The sequence below is a fragment of the Carassius carassius genome, chromosome 33, assembly GCF_963082965.1.
Source record: "Carassius carassius chromosome 33, fCarCar2.1, whole genome shotgun sequence".
Taxonomy (NCBI): domain Eukaryota; kingdom Metazoa; phylum Chordata; class Actinopteri; order Cypriniformes; family Cyprinidae; genus Carassius; species Carassius carassius.
The window spans coordinates 26,662,766-26,680,724 of NC_081787.1; the positions used below are offsets into that span (position 1 = coordinate 26,662,766).

General features: G+C 35.3%; 1 protein-coding gene across 1 annotated transcript in view; it reads right to left on the reverse strand.

Moving 5' to 3' along the window:
- Nucleotides 1–17,959, reverse strand: part of LOC132114012 (UV-stimulated scaffold protein A) — a 35,127-nt gene that overhangs the window by 6,902 nt on the left and 10,266 nt on the right. The window contains exons 8-12 of the mRNA XM_059522122.1: nucleotides 9,821–9,926; nucleotides 4,683–4,884; nucleotides 2,385–2,537; nucleotides 1,765–1,948; nucleotides 783–894 (exon numbers count right to left, since the gene is read on the reverse strand). Coding sequence (XP_059378105.1) covers nucleotides 783–894; nucleotides 1,765–1,948; nucleotides 2,385–2,537; nucleotides 4,683–4,884; nucleotides 9,821–9,926 — 757 coding nt within the window. The remainder of the gene's footprint in view (nucleotides 1–782; nucleotides 895–1,764; nucleotides 1,949–2,384; nucleotides 2,538–4,682; nucleotides 4,885–9,820; nucleotides 9,927–17,959) is intronic.

A 17,959-nucleotide genomic window follows, 5' to 3' on the forward strand; every position in this document is an offset into this window, starting at 1 on the left:
TGATGACTTGGATGGGATTCCATCAGTTCATCTCTTCCTGGAGTCTCACAGCCACCTGATTGGGCTGCTGACCACCGTGTTATAAGGAAGGAACTGTGGGCAATGGAGGTCTAGGATTTTGCCTGGATACTGGATACAAAAAAGGGTTTTGACAGTGTTAAAGGCCTTGGGGTCTTCAGCACTGGGCTGACAAAACATGAAAGAGGATTATCAAGCTTTCAGGTTTGGTGTGCGATATTAATTTGGCAAGAGTATAAGAGTTTTGCAAACATTGTTAGTAGGTCAGCACATTTTGTTAGAATTTACAAATTTTGTGTCCACAAATGGAACTCTTACACCTGCAAAAACATGAGATATTTTGATGAATTCTAATGCTGCTCTTTTCCATACATGTTTGCATGCAGCCAAATAATAAATTTGTAATGGACTGATGGAGTAGTTGGAGATCAATCTGAATAAAATTTCTACTGGGATTGAATAGGCTGATGAATACTCTCAATATTCTTATCAAGAGTAAAAAATAGTTATGTAAACACTTGCAACTGACCATTTTCTCTATGATATCAGATTCAACCATACCTTGCCCACATGCACAACGACCTGATGGTTATGCTTACATACAATTAACATCTTACAAAATGATCAGAGAAAATGATTTGCTAAAAAGCTCTTCTGAATTAAATTGTTTGGAATACATGTAAAGCACAGCAACAACAACATTTAGGGGTCATATAAACAACTTCCAGAATCTGAACTGAATCTGAAATCATGAATGATCTGACCTGGCTGCTCCTCCTCACGCTTCCTCTTTTCCTTCTCCAATCGCAGTGCATCGCCTGGGTTAACAGGCCTGCCCAGCTCATCCCGAGGGATAATGTGTCCATGGAAGGGGCACTGAAATTACATATTCAGCAGTTTATTCAATCAGTGTCTTGCTTATATCTATTTATTTACATCAGAGGTCACCAACCTTTTCAAACCCAATATCACTGACCTCTGCCTTTATGAAAGACAAGATCTATCTCTTGAAGAATTGATAGAAAAACATTGTACTTCCAATTTGAGAACTTTTATTTCGTTTTTTCATTAGTGATGCACCAATCATAAATTTTCATTGCCGATTTAGAATTCAATTTTTTTTTTCAATATATATATCTATATATATATCTATATATATATATCTGTAGCCATTTTAAATGATGCATTTAATTCCACTGCATTTTAATCATGAACCAACCAAAGATGCTTTTTTTTTTTTTTTTGAAGTAGATTGTACAATTCCAAGATTTAAAGCAAAAACAGAATGGTCCTGACTTTAGCTTTGTAAATTTATGCTGCATTAAAAAAAAAAGGTATGAAAGAGATGTAAATTCACTGTCTGACTGCAGGTGGTGCTCATGAAACAGCAGGGATACAGCGTGTAAACAAAACAGCAATACTACTTTATACAGAGGTAAGAGGAGGAGAAAATGCCATTGCTATTCTTTTATGAAACTTTTATGAAGACAGTTAGTTCCCTTCAGTGATACATTCATATAACCCTAAATCGGTATTTATATTCTATTTTATTTTATACTTCTATTTTCTATCACTTCTATCGTGAACAGTGAGCTGCAATGCTGGTTACCCGCCACAATCAATGGGTTGGTGACCAATAAGAATATGTTTCTACCATTCTACCAAACACAACTAAATATGGCCCAAATGTTCTGTATTACATCTCTTCTGTGTGTTTTTTAGGTATCATATTATTACTTTACTGACCTTTACTCTATCTTGACGCTCACATAAAGATCCATTTGGCATTGGTGCTTTACACTTGTGCTCCACAGGTTTAAATTTCCCCGCAAAGGTGATATATCTAGACTTCATCTCTGCGGATAGTTCTTCATTTACAACTTCCTCCTCCACCTCATGAGGCACCCAGAACTGGTGCTGTGATGCATTCCTAAAAACCAGTGAGGACAGGGTCTTATTAAAGGAACTGCATAAACTCTATCAATGTGTGATCTTTGACAATTAAATAAATAAATCATAAAGAATTTGCCTTCATAAAGTGAATTTTTTGCAAGTGAAATATTTTATAGAAATTATTTATAAAATATTTTTTAGTATACAAATGTTCATGATTTTCTCAGTTCTTTTATAGATTTCCATGAATTTCCAGGTTTTCCATGGCTGTAGGAAAACTGTATTGGTAAAACTCCAGATTAATGTTTTCATCGTTTAATTTTGAGGAATAGTTGTCCTGAAGTCAGTGAATAAACAATGGTGCTCTCTAGTGGCTATATCACAAATAGCACAATCCATTCATACTTCAAATCAATGACTGATGAATGTATTATGTAAAACATTCCTAATGTTTCTTATGAATGAGACTGTACTTGATAATTTTGCCAGCGGTGAGCTGCTCCTCTCCCCAGTAGTAAAGATCCACACCAAATGGAATAACAGGGGCCTTAACAGAGGCTTTGTCTTTGCTTATGCCCGCCTGGTCACTGCTGCTCACTGTGACCCCAGTAGAGCTCCCAGACAAACTGAAACAACCAGAACACACTTAAATCTCCATCATAAAAAAACAACAATAAAAGTTTTTTGTATCATTTTGTATTTTAACCCTCTGGAGTCTAAGAGTATTTTTGGGGCCTGGAGAAGTTTTGTCATGCCCTGACATTTGTGCTTTTTTCAGTTTCTTATAAATATCTAAATGGGTAAAGCCTAATCTCACTGTAATCAGCACAAACTGGGCTATAATAATATGTGAGCAGCATGTATGTACATGATTGTATTTTGAGAAAAAAAATGTTATGCGTGGTTCGTGAAAAACTAAAAATGTTAAATCACTTGAATAAGGCAAAAAATCACATAAAGAACAAGGTTCCCGGGACTTTTGAGAACTGGAGCTTGTTGCCTAGAATTTTTCTTTCTAAATTATGTGAAAATCATCTTGTTTACTCACTTACAGAAAACAATATATTGATTTAAATTTTCTAAGACACTTTTTGTTGGTAAAAGTCATATGCGAGTAGGCGTCAACTATCATGAATATCATTGTGATTTACACCTGAGAAGACAAAGGGCCGCATAATGAGCTGCATAATGAGCCTTTCATTCAGCTGTGTGACTGTGAGTGAGGAGTTACAAGAGAGAATGTGAGAACAAAATAAATCTATATAATTTTATGTTTGTAGTTTATTAAGAATATATTTAATTATCCCACAACATCATTTAATATCCACTTGGGGGAGCAGTTAAACAGTTTATTAGGAACAATCAAAGCTGACTTTCAAACTAATTTATTTTGCATCATTACTCCAGTCACACAATCCATTTAGAAATCCTTTTAACAATCTTATTTTCTACAAAAAAACATTTATTGTTAATATTATTATTATTAATGTTGAAAAGAGCTGAGAATATTTTTCAGTTTTTTTAGGGGGAATAAATTGAAAGAACAGCATTGTTTTTACATTTGTTACAGTTATCTATTTGTTACATTTATATTATTTACATCAAGCTTTTGAATGGTATAGTATTGTATATTGTTATTGAAACCTCATAATGTATCACTTGATTATACATTTAGTCAGGAATTATAGTTATAGAACAGTCTGGCTGCTTTTTCTTCTGTGTGGGTGTATTCAAGCCGAGTGCTTCAGTGAAACATTAGAATCTCAATAGCGCGTTCAGCGCGGGGGTGTGGTCACATTAGATATAATGAAGGGAGACGTGAAAAACGGACATCACGTTGTTTTCATATGGATTACTTTATCACAGAATATCTGTTTTCGGCGGCACTTGTTTAGTTTAAAAGTAGACATGTCAAGCTTTCTACAAATATCTCTCTCATGTCTCTTCGTTGAGTATTCACGGAGTTACAGTTCATTTTTATGACGTGTTTGTAAATGAAGATCAGCGCAGACAAAGGCTGCAGACAGCACACCTTGTTTGTTATCTTTATTTTATAAGTGCACAAAGTTTTGTTGTTATTATGTTTGTATCCAAAAAAAAGTAGACCCTTTACAGATTCGATTGATGTATTGCTCTTATCTGTACGATTAAAACTGAAAGTGTAATTTAAGTTCTTTTCGGGGTTATCAGGAGAAAATGCTATATGAAATAAATTTTTGTCCTAATATTTTCATAAGAAAACAAGAAAAAAAAAATTATATATATATATATATATATATATATATATATATATATATATATATATATATATATATATATATATATATCATCATCTGTTTGTTTTTTAATACAAACAGATACAAATTTAACTCTGTTACAGTAACTGTAGAAGCACACTTTTGTTCAAAGGTTATTGTCATAAATGTAATGTTTTTTTGTGAAAGACTAATATATAATATATTACTGTAGTATACAATACTTTTTATTTGTGTTAAGGCAATAAGTCTTTTTAATGCAATTTTACATATATTTATATTTAAAATAACTGAAATTAATTTACTTTGTTTTCTCATATTTCACTATATTTGAAATTTTTGAAAACTTTCTGTTATTTCAATCATTTTGAGCATTTAAGGATTCCCAAATATTTTAGTTTTTCACTGTTAAGATTCCATTTCTCAGTTTTTTTTGTGTTTTATTTTATTTTTTTCAGCCCTACTGTATACCAGTCCATGTTAACTGATAAAATAGGACATGGAAGTATAGATCACCTGGTGGAAGGAGTAGAACAAAGCCTCTGTTTGAGCACACGCAGTGTTGCAGCAGCACAGGTGGGGTCCTGCTCTTCATCATGCATCTTCCTCTTGAGTAGAGAGAGACTGGAGGACACACGAGGAACAGGATGTTTGACCACAGGTTTTGATGGCTTTGCTTTAGCCCCAGAGGTTGACGTTGAGGGAGTTTCATCAAGCCCTATGAGAGACAAGAGGAACAAGCAAAAAACAATTCATTCATTCAATTCAATATTCATAAAACAAAATTCAATCTTTATTAATACGGATCTCACAACTTCCACTTGTACTGTAGTCTAATGGACTGAGGGGGTTTTAAGCAGAAGTAAGCAGGGGCTTAAGATGGCCTTAGGAGTGACATAAAGATCTGAGACTCACACTTAAGCTTTCTATCTTCCAGAACGAGATGAAATTAAAAACAATATGGTGAATTCCTCATAAGACCGATGATTAAGAGACACCTGACCACTATACAAAGACAAATAACCATGTGGGTATATGAGAAGCCTGATCTGCTTTTATTTCTCATCAACAAATATGTTTTTCAAAAAAAAATTTTTCAAAAAAGTACAAAATCTAAATGATTGGCAGTATTTTCAGATACATTTATCTGAAATGCCCATTTCAAATAAAGTTTAAGTTTTAAGTCTTTGAAAAATAATCAAAATATAATATGTACGTTAAACACATTATGGTTTGGTATTTGTATATTTTAAAAAAAACATAAAATACATTGTGCCAACCAATCTGTTCATTAGGTTGCAGATTTCCTAGTTCAGGCCCATCAGACCCCAAATTTCATGCACGCGAGCTGCAGATATGACAGAAAATGCATTATTCTTGTGTTCGGTGAGCAAATTATCTGCATTTCTGTACGGAAATATGGAGTAGGGCTGGGACTTGATTCCAAAATAAGTATTTTTCAGTTTCGAGGTGTTGATTCTAGAGTCGATTACACACACCTCAAGTCGTTAGAAGAGCCTTATTCAGTTCAAAAACAGCGTTAATATTCAACTCGCTATCACAAAACTCCAGACATTAATTGTTCAGACAGCAGTGGATGTTATATTGAAATTTTCTTGCACAAAATTATATTCTTTACTTGACTGATGTTACTTGTTGATTAATTTTAATATTTGAAACTAGTGATTAAATTAAAATGTCTCCGTCAAAAATCTCAATTATACTAATTTCATAAATAAATACAGCAATAATATTATAATTAAAGCTGCAAGCAGCGATGAACGGGCCCTTGCACCCGGGCTCACCGCAAGCAAATGGCTTTAGTAAAAAAGTGAATGGCGAGAAATATGCATTTGAAGTTGTAAATATAAGTGAAATATGTCAAAGTGATTTATATCTGCCAATCTTCCTGCATGGTGTGTCCTATTGCCAACAGGTGGCGCTATGATTATAACTGAATACTGGCCTTTACATGTCTTCAGGGTATGACTCTTTCAAGAGTCAAGAGTCTCACAGCGCCATGAACACGCCCTTTAACAAAAACTCAAGATCTCCACAATTTAACACTACAAAGACCTTTAGATTAGACTGACCAAAATAAAATGTCACTTCCTGTTGCCAGCAGGTGGCGCTATGGCTATAACTGAATATTGGCATTTAGATCTGTTCAGGTCAAGAGTCTTATCCAACATGTGAAGTTTGGGGCAGATTGGACATTGTATGTCTGAGTTACAGCAACTTCCTTTTTCATGGCGAAACATCGAAATTTGTCAGGCAGCCATGGACACGCCCTTTAATGAAACCTCAAGATCTTCGCAATTTAACATCGCAAAGGCCTTTAGATTTAACTGACCAAGTTTGGTGTTGATCTGAATAAATCTCTAAGAGGAGTTCGTTAAAGTACAACCCCTGAAAATGGCAAAAACAACGCCAATTTTGCAGAGAAAAGGACTCTTATCACACATGTGAAGTTTGGGGAAGATCGGACATTTTATGCCTGAGTTATAACATCTTTTATTCCCATGGCGAGACATCGAACTTCATCACGGCGCCATGGACATGCCTTTTAACAAAAACTCAAGATCGTCACAACTGAACATCGCACAGGCCTTTAGATTAGACTGACCACAAAAAAGACATTGATTTCATAAAAGTTCTAGGAGTAGTTCGTCGCAGCGTAAAATATGTCACTTCCTGTAGCCAATAGGTGGCGCTATGACTATAACTGAATATGGGCATGTCAATCTGTTCAGGTTTGGAGTCTCATCAAACATGTGAAGTTTGGGGCAGATTGGACATTGTATGTCTGAGTTATAGCAACTTTATTTTTCATGGCGAATCATCGAAATTCGCCAGGCCGCCACGGACACGCCCTTCAACGAAAACTCAAGATCTTAGCAATTTAACATCGCAAAGGCCTTTAGATTAGGCATACCAAATTTGGTGTTGATTTGAAGAAATCTCTAGGAGGAGTTCGTTAAAATACAACACATGGAAATGACAAAAATTACACAAAATTTGCTCATAATATTAAAAATAACCGACTTTCTGTTGGGTTTAGAATTTTGCTCCAAGAGTCTTTTTTTGTAGGTATTGGTGTGTAACGTGTGTGCCAATTTTCGTGCATGTACGTGAAACATAGCTGGAAGGCTGTTGATTTTCTTAGTATAGGTGGCGCTGTCGAGCCATTTTGCCACACCCTCTTCTGAATCCTATATCAGACGTGTTTGACGCGTGTGCAAAGTGTCATGACTTTTTGAGCATGTTTAAGCCCTCAAAAATGCGATTCATTTTGGAGAAGAAGCGGAATAATAATAATAAACGGAGCAGATACAATAGGGTCCTCACACGATCGGTGCTCAGGCCCTAAAAAATTATGGTCTCAGGACAGCATGAGGAACATGTGACCGGATTCTTACAATCCTGATTGTAATCATCTGATGTATACAGTTAATCCAGGTCTACTCCCTTTCAATTACTTACTGCATCATAGTGGCATTCGGGTGTGCAAAATCATAAAATACGACCAAAACCTTTCTTTTTCTGTTCAAATTGACCAAAATTATAGCTTTGTCTGAAGCAATAAAGTTGCAGGTACTAAAGAGATAAATCAATAAGGGGAAATAGAGAGGCCCAGCAGTAGACATAGAGTTGAGCTGCCAATGGTGGCATTATTGATTTTCCTGAGTTCAACAGGCCTTGTAATTAAAATGTAAATTTTGAGAGAGATAACGTTCTGACAGGAACGCTGGAATAAAGGGATAGATAAAAGCTCTGTAGTGAAAGAAATGGAGAGAGAGAAAGGAGGAGTGAAACAGGCAAAATGCTTTTCAAAATAAAGTGTTTCTCTCCGGATGAGGAAGCCGATGTGATTTTGACAAAAGAAAGGGAAGGATTAGCCAGAGATGAGTTCGAATCTTGTGACAGGTTGATGTAATATTCAGTGAAACTGATGATGCTAAATTGCGCTTATTGATAAATTTGAAATGATGGAGTTAATTTGGCAGTAAATCTTGTTTTGTTTTTTTTTCTGCGTCCCGCTTTAGGATTATTTAAATTATACTGCAATTATACACCTCTATACATCTTTTCACATGTATTTCAACTGAAAAGAAATGACACGTCTCAAATCAGTCTCACTTCTGATTTGCTGTTTGAAAAGATTACAAGTTTAAGGTAAGCATCAATATTACTATTGGTCATATTTGGGGCTTAATGACTAGAAAAACCATAAGTATTAAACTTCAGCACATCCTACATTCGTTGTAAAACAAAATGTTACACTTCTAGTTTGTATTGGCATTTGTATGATATATGATTAAGTTCAGCATAATCCAGTCTCAGATGAGTACATGGTTTTGTAGGTAAACAGTTTAGCGCACAAAGGCCTGTTAGGTGAGCACTGTAAATTACCACTCCAAGCTAATGGGCGCTCATTAACATCATTGCATTGTTAATTTGGCATGGCCAGTGCACTGATCATTACCTACTTTACTGCAGAAAGCAGCTTGGCTCTGTAAAGCTGTAGAAGTTATATCCTAATGAATCTTTATTTATTGCCTGTTTAGAGATGCTGAAAGGAAATGAATGAAGCAAGATAACAGGAGAGTCTGGTGAAATCATATTGCATCTCATAAATGTTTTTTTTTTTTTTTTTGGTGTGGAGCTCATCATACCTTGCCAGGAAAATTAGGAAATTACTAAACTACTTTTTTTAAAGTCCATGCTGTTTCTACAAGAACTGCATTAAATCCCATTAGCCACTGAAATCGATTATTTTCATGACAGTAAATTTTAAATTGGACAGGATTTGAGGTCAAATATAATCTGTGATATTTGGCTTGTGTCTGACCTATTGCTTGACCTCTGTCTTTTGCCTGTGACTTTTTGTTAATAGATGGACAAGAATCTTTTGCATGTACAAATAGTCAGCTGTCAAAACAGATTTCTATTGGTGGCCCAAGGTTATAATTGATTTAAACCAGGCTTAAAGCAATTTATTACCTTTCAAATAGATATCAGAGTTTTTTAAATGAGCAGATGATTTTACAGTAAATGTGATATTATTTTGCTCTCATATTTGACCCAAAATGATTCTCAAATGGAGAATTAAAGGCAGTACTTTTTGCACATTGTTCACCCCCCCCCCACCCCTTTTATTTTGCAGAAAATTGTGACCTGCCAATGTTTATGAGACTCACCTTCATAAAAATGCAACTTATTTATTAATATTATATGAATCTGTGATTTTTCAAATTAAATTCACAGTCAACATACCTACTGACCTATTTTTAAAGTAAAACTCATAGCTAAAAACAACAAAAATACCACAAGTTTTACATTGCTTTAAACACGAATGCTTCATGCTTTACATCTTAACTCTGAAAACAAACTTTCCTTTGTGCTTTGAAGCTTTTCGACAGCTAACTCACCACTGTGTGCTCTTAATTCCACATTTAAATATCTTAATGCTTTAGGACCAAAACTACAAACAAACAGTAATCCCCAGAGGTCTTTTCAACTCATATCTACTTTGAAGCAGCCACTATAAGTGTGTGGCGATATCCTATGAGAGATTATTTGGATTATGCAAGATCCTATAGAAAGAGCTAGTCCCTTTACTGATGAACAGGTTTGCACCTGAACAAACTCACCATATTCTGTGCGCAGATGTTCAGGAATATGAGGTTCATAGCCCTCCTTTTCTGGCACGTCTACAAAATCATCGTCGTCATCTTCTCCATCCTCAGGAGCTCTCATCTAGCCCGGGAAAAAGAGAGTCACTTTAAAGCCATGATAATAACTAACACCTAATAGAGATAGTAACGTGAGGAAATTAAGTAACAATGAGCCTATTTTTCTTGGTTTACTCAAACATTTGCATTTTACTTTAAAAATGCTATAAAACTACTGTTGCAAAACAGTGACAATTTTTTTGTCATTCTCAAAACAATGCTTGTTTGCTGACAGTTTACAAAGAATGTCTGCAATTCTCCTCTGGCTGATTAACACTCAGATGGGATATTCACTGTGGCCTCAGGATATTCCAGAGATTTACAGCACTATGAATGGCAAACTCTGCAGTAACGTGGGACATTTTAACATTTTAATTCAAAGCCTTAATAGAATTTCCAGTTGACCACATCCAATTTTTTTCTAGTGGTAGTCTATCTGAACATTGTCCCAGCTAACTGTGACTGCATGAAATAACAGCTGTTATGTTAAACAGACTTTTTCCAGCATTTGCCAGCATGCAAAGGAGACCATAATAATTTCAGACAATAATAATTATTCGCAATGTTTCAAAAAGTAGGGCTAAAAAAGACTAAAAAAAAACTATAGCTGCTGATGGACGCGTACTTAATATTGGATGTTTTAGTCTTGGCTATATATTGTATGTTGAGGTTGAGTTGTTACTGATTAAATCTTTGTGCAGGTTGTTCTACAAAAGAGCAGGGCGAACGAGGTGATACGATTTTTACTCTGAAGTTCTGGGATCACATCATGCAATCACTGTAAGGAGATCAACTCAACACGAGGCACCAGATAAACCCATCTTAAAGGTGATTCAAACCAGGCTTTAAGAACCATTGACTAGAAGAGAAGTTATGGTTTCTCTGAGCTTACGTGTATCTATGGTCAAGGTAAGCTAAAAAGCTTTCATAAATCTCAAGGTTTGGAGAAAGCATCACCCACTATATATTTTATATTATTATAAGAAGAAAATGTGGTGGAGAATGTGTTTAAAAATTGTGCTTAACTTGTGTTTCAATTAATTAGTATTCATTTAAAATGAGCAATACTGTGTATGTCTTATTGAATATAATTAAATTGGAAGTAACATGTTTATGTCAGTATTATATCAGCTATCAGCTGCAAAAACTCTCTAGATACTGGTATTTGTATAACCTTTACCTTTAAAAAAAATCTAAATCACAATCTATCAACAATATATCTGAAGTATCATCAATGTCCGTACCACAATGCAAGGCAGCTAAGTGCCAAAGTTTCATATTTATAGTTACTAACACCAAGTATGTTCATGACTAAGCAAACACAACGAATTAAAATAATAATAATAATAATAATCACATTGTAGGTGTCTTTAAGTGCTGAAGACGAAGGTGACTGGCTCATAGATTCAGGAGGCAGGTGAGCTTTATTCTGCTCTCCCTCCGAGCATCTACTGCTGCCATCTGCACCTGCTCATCCATCACTCGTGCTGTAAGTTTTGTTATCACTCTAACACTAATCAAAAGAGAAAACTGTCACTGCCACTGACCTATAGAACCTCCCAATTATGCTCTTCAAGAGTGACAGCAGCACTTAACTTCCACTAGCGGGTAAATGACCACCATCAATCTAAACAGAATAGCAATGAACCACCGGGCTGCAAATGAATTTTTTTTGGTACAGAAATCCCCAGCCTAGAATTTATGAAAGGTGAAAAGCAACTCAAGGCTATTTTATTCCCCTCCTCCTGGGCCCCACTCCTTATAGCCGAGGGTGTTCAGACTCGCAGGCCTGGGGAGACGACATCTGCATTAGTGCTAAACAGAATTTATGCCTTTTAATTTACTCAAAAGGTGCTTAAGCGGCCCGTGCGCTACAATGCATAACAGAATGCCAGTTTTTAAATATGGGGGTCATTGGTATAAAATGGTATATATAATCTGTGTGCCCTTCCTTTTCGAGGGCACTGCTAAAGTGTACAGCTCTAGCCTGACTTTTCAATTTTTTCTGTCTAATTGTCTCCATGATTACCTTAATATAAAGTACTAAAGATTGTAGCTCGCTTTGCTTTCGTTCATTTTTTTTCTTTTTTTTTATTATTGCAGGCAGACTATGTTGACAATTCCAGACTGAGGCATAAACTGTCTTTGCATGAGGTCTCAATTATGTACGCTGGTAGCATTGGTTCAGAAATAAGCCCTCTATGGCGAAGACAGAAATACCTTTTTATAGTGTTTTGTGTGTTTATGAAATAAAATAATCCCTTCACTTCACACTCAAGCCCTGTAGCCTCCTCCCAAAATGTATGATTCTTTAAAGTCAACATGATATCAAAATGATCCTATTTACTTTAATACTTTATTAAAATGTGGTAACTTGCTGTACATCCTTTTAACTTTTAATTACCCTCCTCCAAACACTCCTAGTGAAGACACCTAGTTTGTAACATACTTTTCACTGTCCAAACCACTTTTTTTAAATCTCCATATCCCGATTCATCCAGAAATGTATCAGTTTACAGTTCATTTCAGATTAAAGTTGATCAGTATGTTCATGTAATATTTTTCAGAGTTGTATATAGGTTGTTTCGTTATTTTCTGTTTTAAATCTTTGTGCTGTATTTTCTTTTGCCAATTTGACATGCAGTTACACTTTGCCCACCCAATTAAACATTTCTGGCCTCACTCTTAGTTTGTACTTGAGTTTAATTACGTACTTTCACATTTTAGAATATTTAACACATGTAAACAACACTAATAGCTGACAAAGTCCACTTGGGTAACAGAGGCACAGAAAAATCCATCACCACTTCTAACACATTCTATTTAAATTGAAATACTGAGCAGTCATTCTGCAATCTGCAACTAATTATAACCTTTAAACCTCATTTCAATCTCACCTAGACTTTTTAATGCCTTGTTGCCACCAGCTGCAGAACAGATTGTTTATTCATTGTGTCTTTATTTAATCAAATGCAGTTACTACCTTGATCGATTAAAGTGCAAAAAGATATTTCAACCCGAAAACTGTTACATTTAAATCACTTTACTTCTGTTGTGATAATATCAGCGCTGTCAACTTGTAAAGATAGTATTATAATTCTTCGACTGGAGTGTGTGGATACTGAGAATTAGTCTCCATAGGAAGGCTTTTTGCTGATGCAGATGTTGCTGACATGTGAAGCACACCTCCAGGTGTTTCAAGGAAATAAAACTCCTGATAATGTAAAGTAGCCCAGGAATGTTTCCAGAAAATGATACAAATTATGTTGAGAACCTGATTCTTTTATAGTTCATAAAACAATATCAGCATAATGACTGAAAAGTTGAGCTGTCATTTGAAAACTATTTTTTTCTATATTTTCTACTATTTTTTATCATGTTTATAATTAGCCAAAAAAAGTTATTAGAAATCTAAATGCTGAGATATTGTCCCTTTAACCGGAGTTATTACAGTTAACAAAAACTAAATCTAATGATGTAAAAATAAAAGTTACTTAAAATAAATAAACATTAACTGATATAACAAAATATATATTTAAAAACAATATATCTTTTATTTCAGCTATTTTCCAAGGAAAAATACAAAAATAAATAAAGTTAAAAAAATGTCAATTTAATATAGTCATATTCAGGGGTTAAAGCAAAAAGAAAAATCCTGAGCCTGAACTTTTTTCCGGGGGTTGGGGCGGCGGACACATACACAGGGTTGTTTGGCAAATAAAAAAAATAAAAAATATCACAATGATACTAAAACAACACAGCCTCTAACGTCTTTGATTTGTGTCATCAGCAGACTTGGATATATGTGAATGACATTGAGTATTTAGACGATGTGCTCCCACAAGTGGACTACTGGCAGACATTCGCAGTGTACTCTATTGATCATGCAGTGGCCCCTGGCCTCTACCCTGAGAGGATAAGATAATGAGTTTCCGGTTAAATGTCCCCCACTTATGGGGAAAAACACATTCCAGCAGTGCTCCTCACGCTCTCCAATATATTTTGTATGGTCTAATTAACTCTGTAAGCAATCTCAATTACTTTGTGCCCAGGGAAGCATCGGCCAGGAACACTCCTTAAGCAGGTCTGTTATCCTTTTAAAAAATGAGCTGAGGAGGTAGCCTCGGACAACTTAGCCCTACACTTCATTTGTCTTTGGCCAAGTTTGATGGCTATGCGTTTAAAAACCCATTCAATCTTATAAACCAAAAATTAAATGTACTCAGCTGTGATGGTCCTCTGTGCATCTGCTATTTATATGCTAATCTCCTCTCTTACGGGGAAGGTCTTGCAAATTATTATGCCAAACCAATAACTCAGGTGTATGGACTAGAGGGCTAGCTGACAGATTGAAATGCACTTTGTCACGAGAACACTTTCTAGGCAGAGAGACTCCCATGAAGTTTCCTGTCATATCTCAATTTGAAAGCTCACTTACACACATATACATACATACACACAGCACAGGGTTATTTCAGGATAACTGGGACATTTTTTTCCCAGTCATCTCAATGGTAAAAGTGTCCCAATTTACCCAAAATCACAAATGACCCCAAATTCATTCTATTAATACTTTTATTTTTATTTCTTTATTTATTGGATAGGCACACTATAAAATATTTTGCAAATAAAACAAAGATTACTTAAATATGATACTAAGAAAATACTTTTTTAGTCTCTCTACTTCAAAATTTTAAATTTAGTGTGTTACTTGCCATTTCTTTAAAATTATTTGTAAAAAAGGTACTATAAATTTCTAAGTGCAAATTATTTAAAAAAGCAAATCCCTTAGTAAATGTACATTGAAACTTTATTTCAATGAAATTAAAATGTATTTATCACAACAACATTCATACATTACAAAGTGTTATTGACTTTAAGCCACTGTATATGAGATTTAGATAACCATATTTATATTTTGTTTGCCAAAGAAAAATAAACTAAATATATATTATTGCTCTCAATTATTGCTCTTTCAGGCCAACCCAATACATTGCACAGTAAATCACAGTTAATGATGTATATTCTCTCCTGGACCTATAAATGTCATTATGTTACATATTTTGAAAAAACATTTCAAAGCCACAAATTCAAGTGGAATCTTACAGGAGGAAAAATATGTGTGCTATTTATACAAATAACTGACATTTTGGTATCCAGGTATACTTTAGTTAAAAAACCTTCATTTTTCTTTTTAAAGTAAAATTTATTTTTCCTTATACTATATTTGCATTTTTAAGCTATTGGGGTTTTGCATGAAGTTTTTTTCAATCTTTTTTTTTTCAATCTAAAACTCATTATCATATGATAAAGGCACACATAAAAATTATAAGTAGTAGTAATTTTACACCTTTTTGTGGTCCTCAATCAGTTGGAGTTTAAGCTGAAAGCAATTCCACCCATGTCATTGCAGTGTCACAAGGAATAAAGTAATGGAATGCTTTTAGGGGGGAAAGGAAAAACTAATTATGATAAAGGCCTTTAAGTTGTTGCTTTATCACAAAGCACTGACTTTTTGTATTGAAAATCGTCACTGAGAGTGATAAACCTTTTTGCGTGCAGTCAAGTGCTTTGTCAATGTCACACCCCTCTTTTCTCTCTACCCTGTCTGTTCTTTTCACCCAGTTAAAAATGGTTAACATGTGTCATAATGATGTGTCTCATAACTGCTTGTTGTGTCCCATTCCACCCTAGAGTGAGCAAATCTCCATTAGCACATGAGTGTGCCTCCCAGTAGCAAAATCTCCCATTATAGATGCAAAAATGTGCGTCTTTAGAGTTTGACTATATAAGACAGTGTAATCTGAAAATGTGCACACGACACAAAAATTTCTCAATACCCTCGGTCATGTGTTACACATGGACATCTTTTGAAAAGCAAACATTTTCCAGTGCACTATCTGACAAAATTCTAGTATCTAATGTGTGAGGAAAGAGCGCCCTCCTCTGGGGATAATGCATACTTGAAGTTATTAGTAATGACTTTATGAATTTCTTCACTGATAAAATAGATAACATTAGAAATACAATAGCGAATGTAGATTCGACAGCGTCTAACACTTCAGTTTCGTCCATCGCACCCAAAGACAAACTGGAGTGCTTTACAACTATAGGACAGGAAGAGCTTAATAAACTTATCACTGTATCTAAACCAACAACATGTTTATTAGATCCTGTACCCACTAAAATACTGAAAGAGTTGTTACCTCTAGCCGAAGAACTGCTTCTCAATATCATTAACTCTTAGTTATCTTTAGGTCACGTCCCAAAACCATTCAAGCTGGCGGTTATTAAGCCTCTTATTAAGAAACCAAAACTAGATCCTAGTGAACTGGCAAATTATAGGCCTATTTCAAATCTTCCATTTATGTCTAAAATTTTAGAAAAAGTTGTGTCTGCTCAATTGAGCACCCTCCTGCACAAAAATGATCTGTATGAAGAATTTCAGTCAGGTTTCAGGCCCCACCATAGCACAGAAACTGCACTTGTTAAAATTACAAATGACCTGCTTGCGTCAGATCAAGGCTGCATGTCATTTCTAGTCTTACTTGATCTTAGTGCTGCGTTCGACACCATAGATCATGACATACTCATAGATCGATTACAAAACTATACAGGTATTCAAGGGCAGGCTCTAAGATGGTTTAGATCCTACCTGTCCGATCGCTACCATTTTGTTTACTTAAATGGGGAGTCATCTCATTTATCATCAGTAAAATATGGAGTGCCACAAGGATCCGTCCTAGGTCCCCTTCTATTTTCAATATACATGTTGTCCCTTGGTAATATTATTAGAAAATACGGAATTAGCTTACACTGTTATGCTGATGATACTCAGCTATATATCTCAACGAGACCAGATGAAACTTCTAAATGATCTAAGCTAACAAAGTGTGTTAAAAATGTAAAAGATTGGATGACCAATAATTTTCTCCAATTAAATTCAGATAAGACAGAGATATTAATTATTGGACCAAAAAAACACTACACAGAATCTTGTAGATTACAATCTGCAACTAGACGGATGTACTGTTACTTCCTCTAAAGTTAAAAATCTGGGTGTTATATTAGACAGCAACTTGTCTTTTGAAAATCATATTTCCCATGTTACAAAAACTGCATTCTTCCATCTTAGAAACATTGCCAAGCTACGAAACATGTTATCTGTTTCTGATGCAGAAAAGCTAGTTCATGCATTCATGACCTCTAGACTGGACTATTGTAATGCACTTCTAGGTGGTTGTCCTGCATCTTCAATAAACAAGCTACAGGTAGTCCAAAATGCAGCAGCTAGAGTAGTGTTACACGGTGCACCGATACTTCAAAAGTATCGCGATTCTCGGAAATTAAAAACGTCATGGTATTAGACGTCATGGTATTAGACGTCATGGTATTAGACGTCATTTATTAGAATCGATACTTCAAAGAATGACTGCATTCCAGATTTGTAAGAGACGTATTTCATGTTGGTGTGTGCAACGCAAGCTTCTAGTGCCTCCCTGTGGACGCCTGTGTTTTTTCTCCTCACGAGATGTATCAGTTCATTCAGCTCGTTCACAAATGAGAAGATCTATCGATCTCGTTCAGTGAAGGGCGGATTCGTTCACTACATTCAAAAAATCACATGCTCCGTCACATCTTGAGTAACTCTTTGACAGAATGAAGCAGTTCACAGAGCTGTTCACGAGCTGCGCATGCGCTGCTATAAGCGCCGTGCTTGCATGCTGCTGTGGAGAGAGGAACTTCAGTGAACGAGAAATATGAGTCAGTGGATACCTGAACGAGAACGATTCATTCACCTAAAACATTCGTTCACGGACGAACCATCACTAGTGCAATTTCATATAGCCTATATTAAATATTTGGAATATATATTTTAATATTTTATTAGGTTCTTTGATAAGGTTCCAATACGAATGTCTAAGTAGCAACGTATCTTCCGTGATGTCCCCGATGCGCGGGTCGTGATGGGTAAAGAAATTTTACTTTATTTGCGGGCTGGGGCGGGCCAAGTAATTTCATAAAAGCGGGACCCACGGATTGGAAAAAAACCAGACC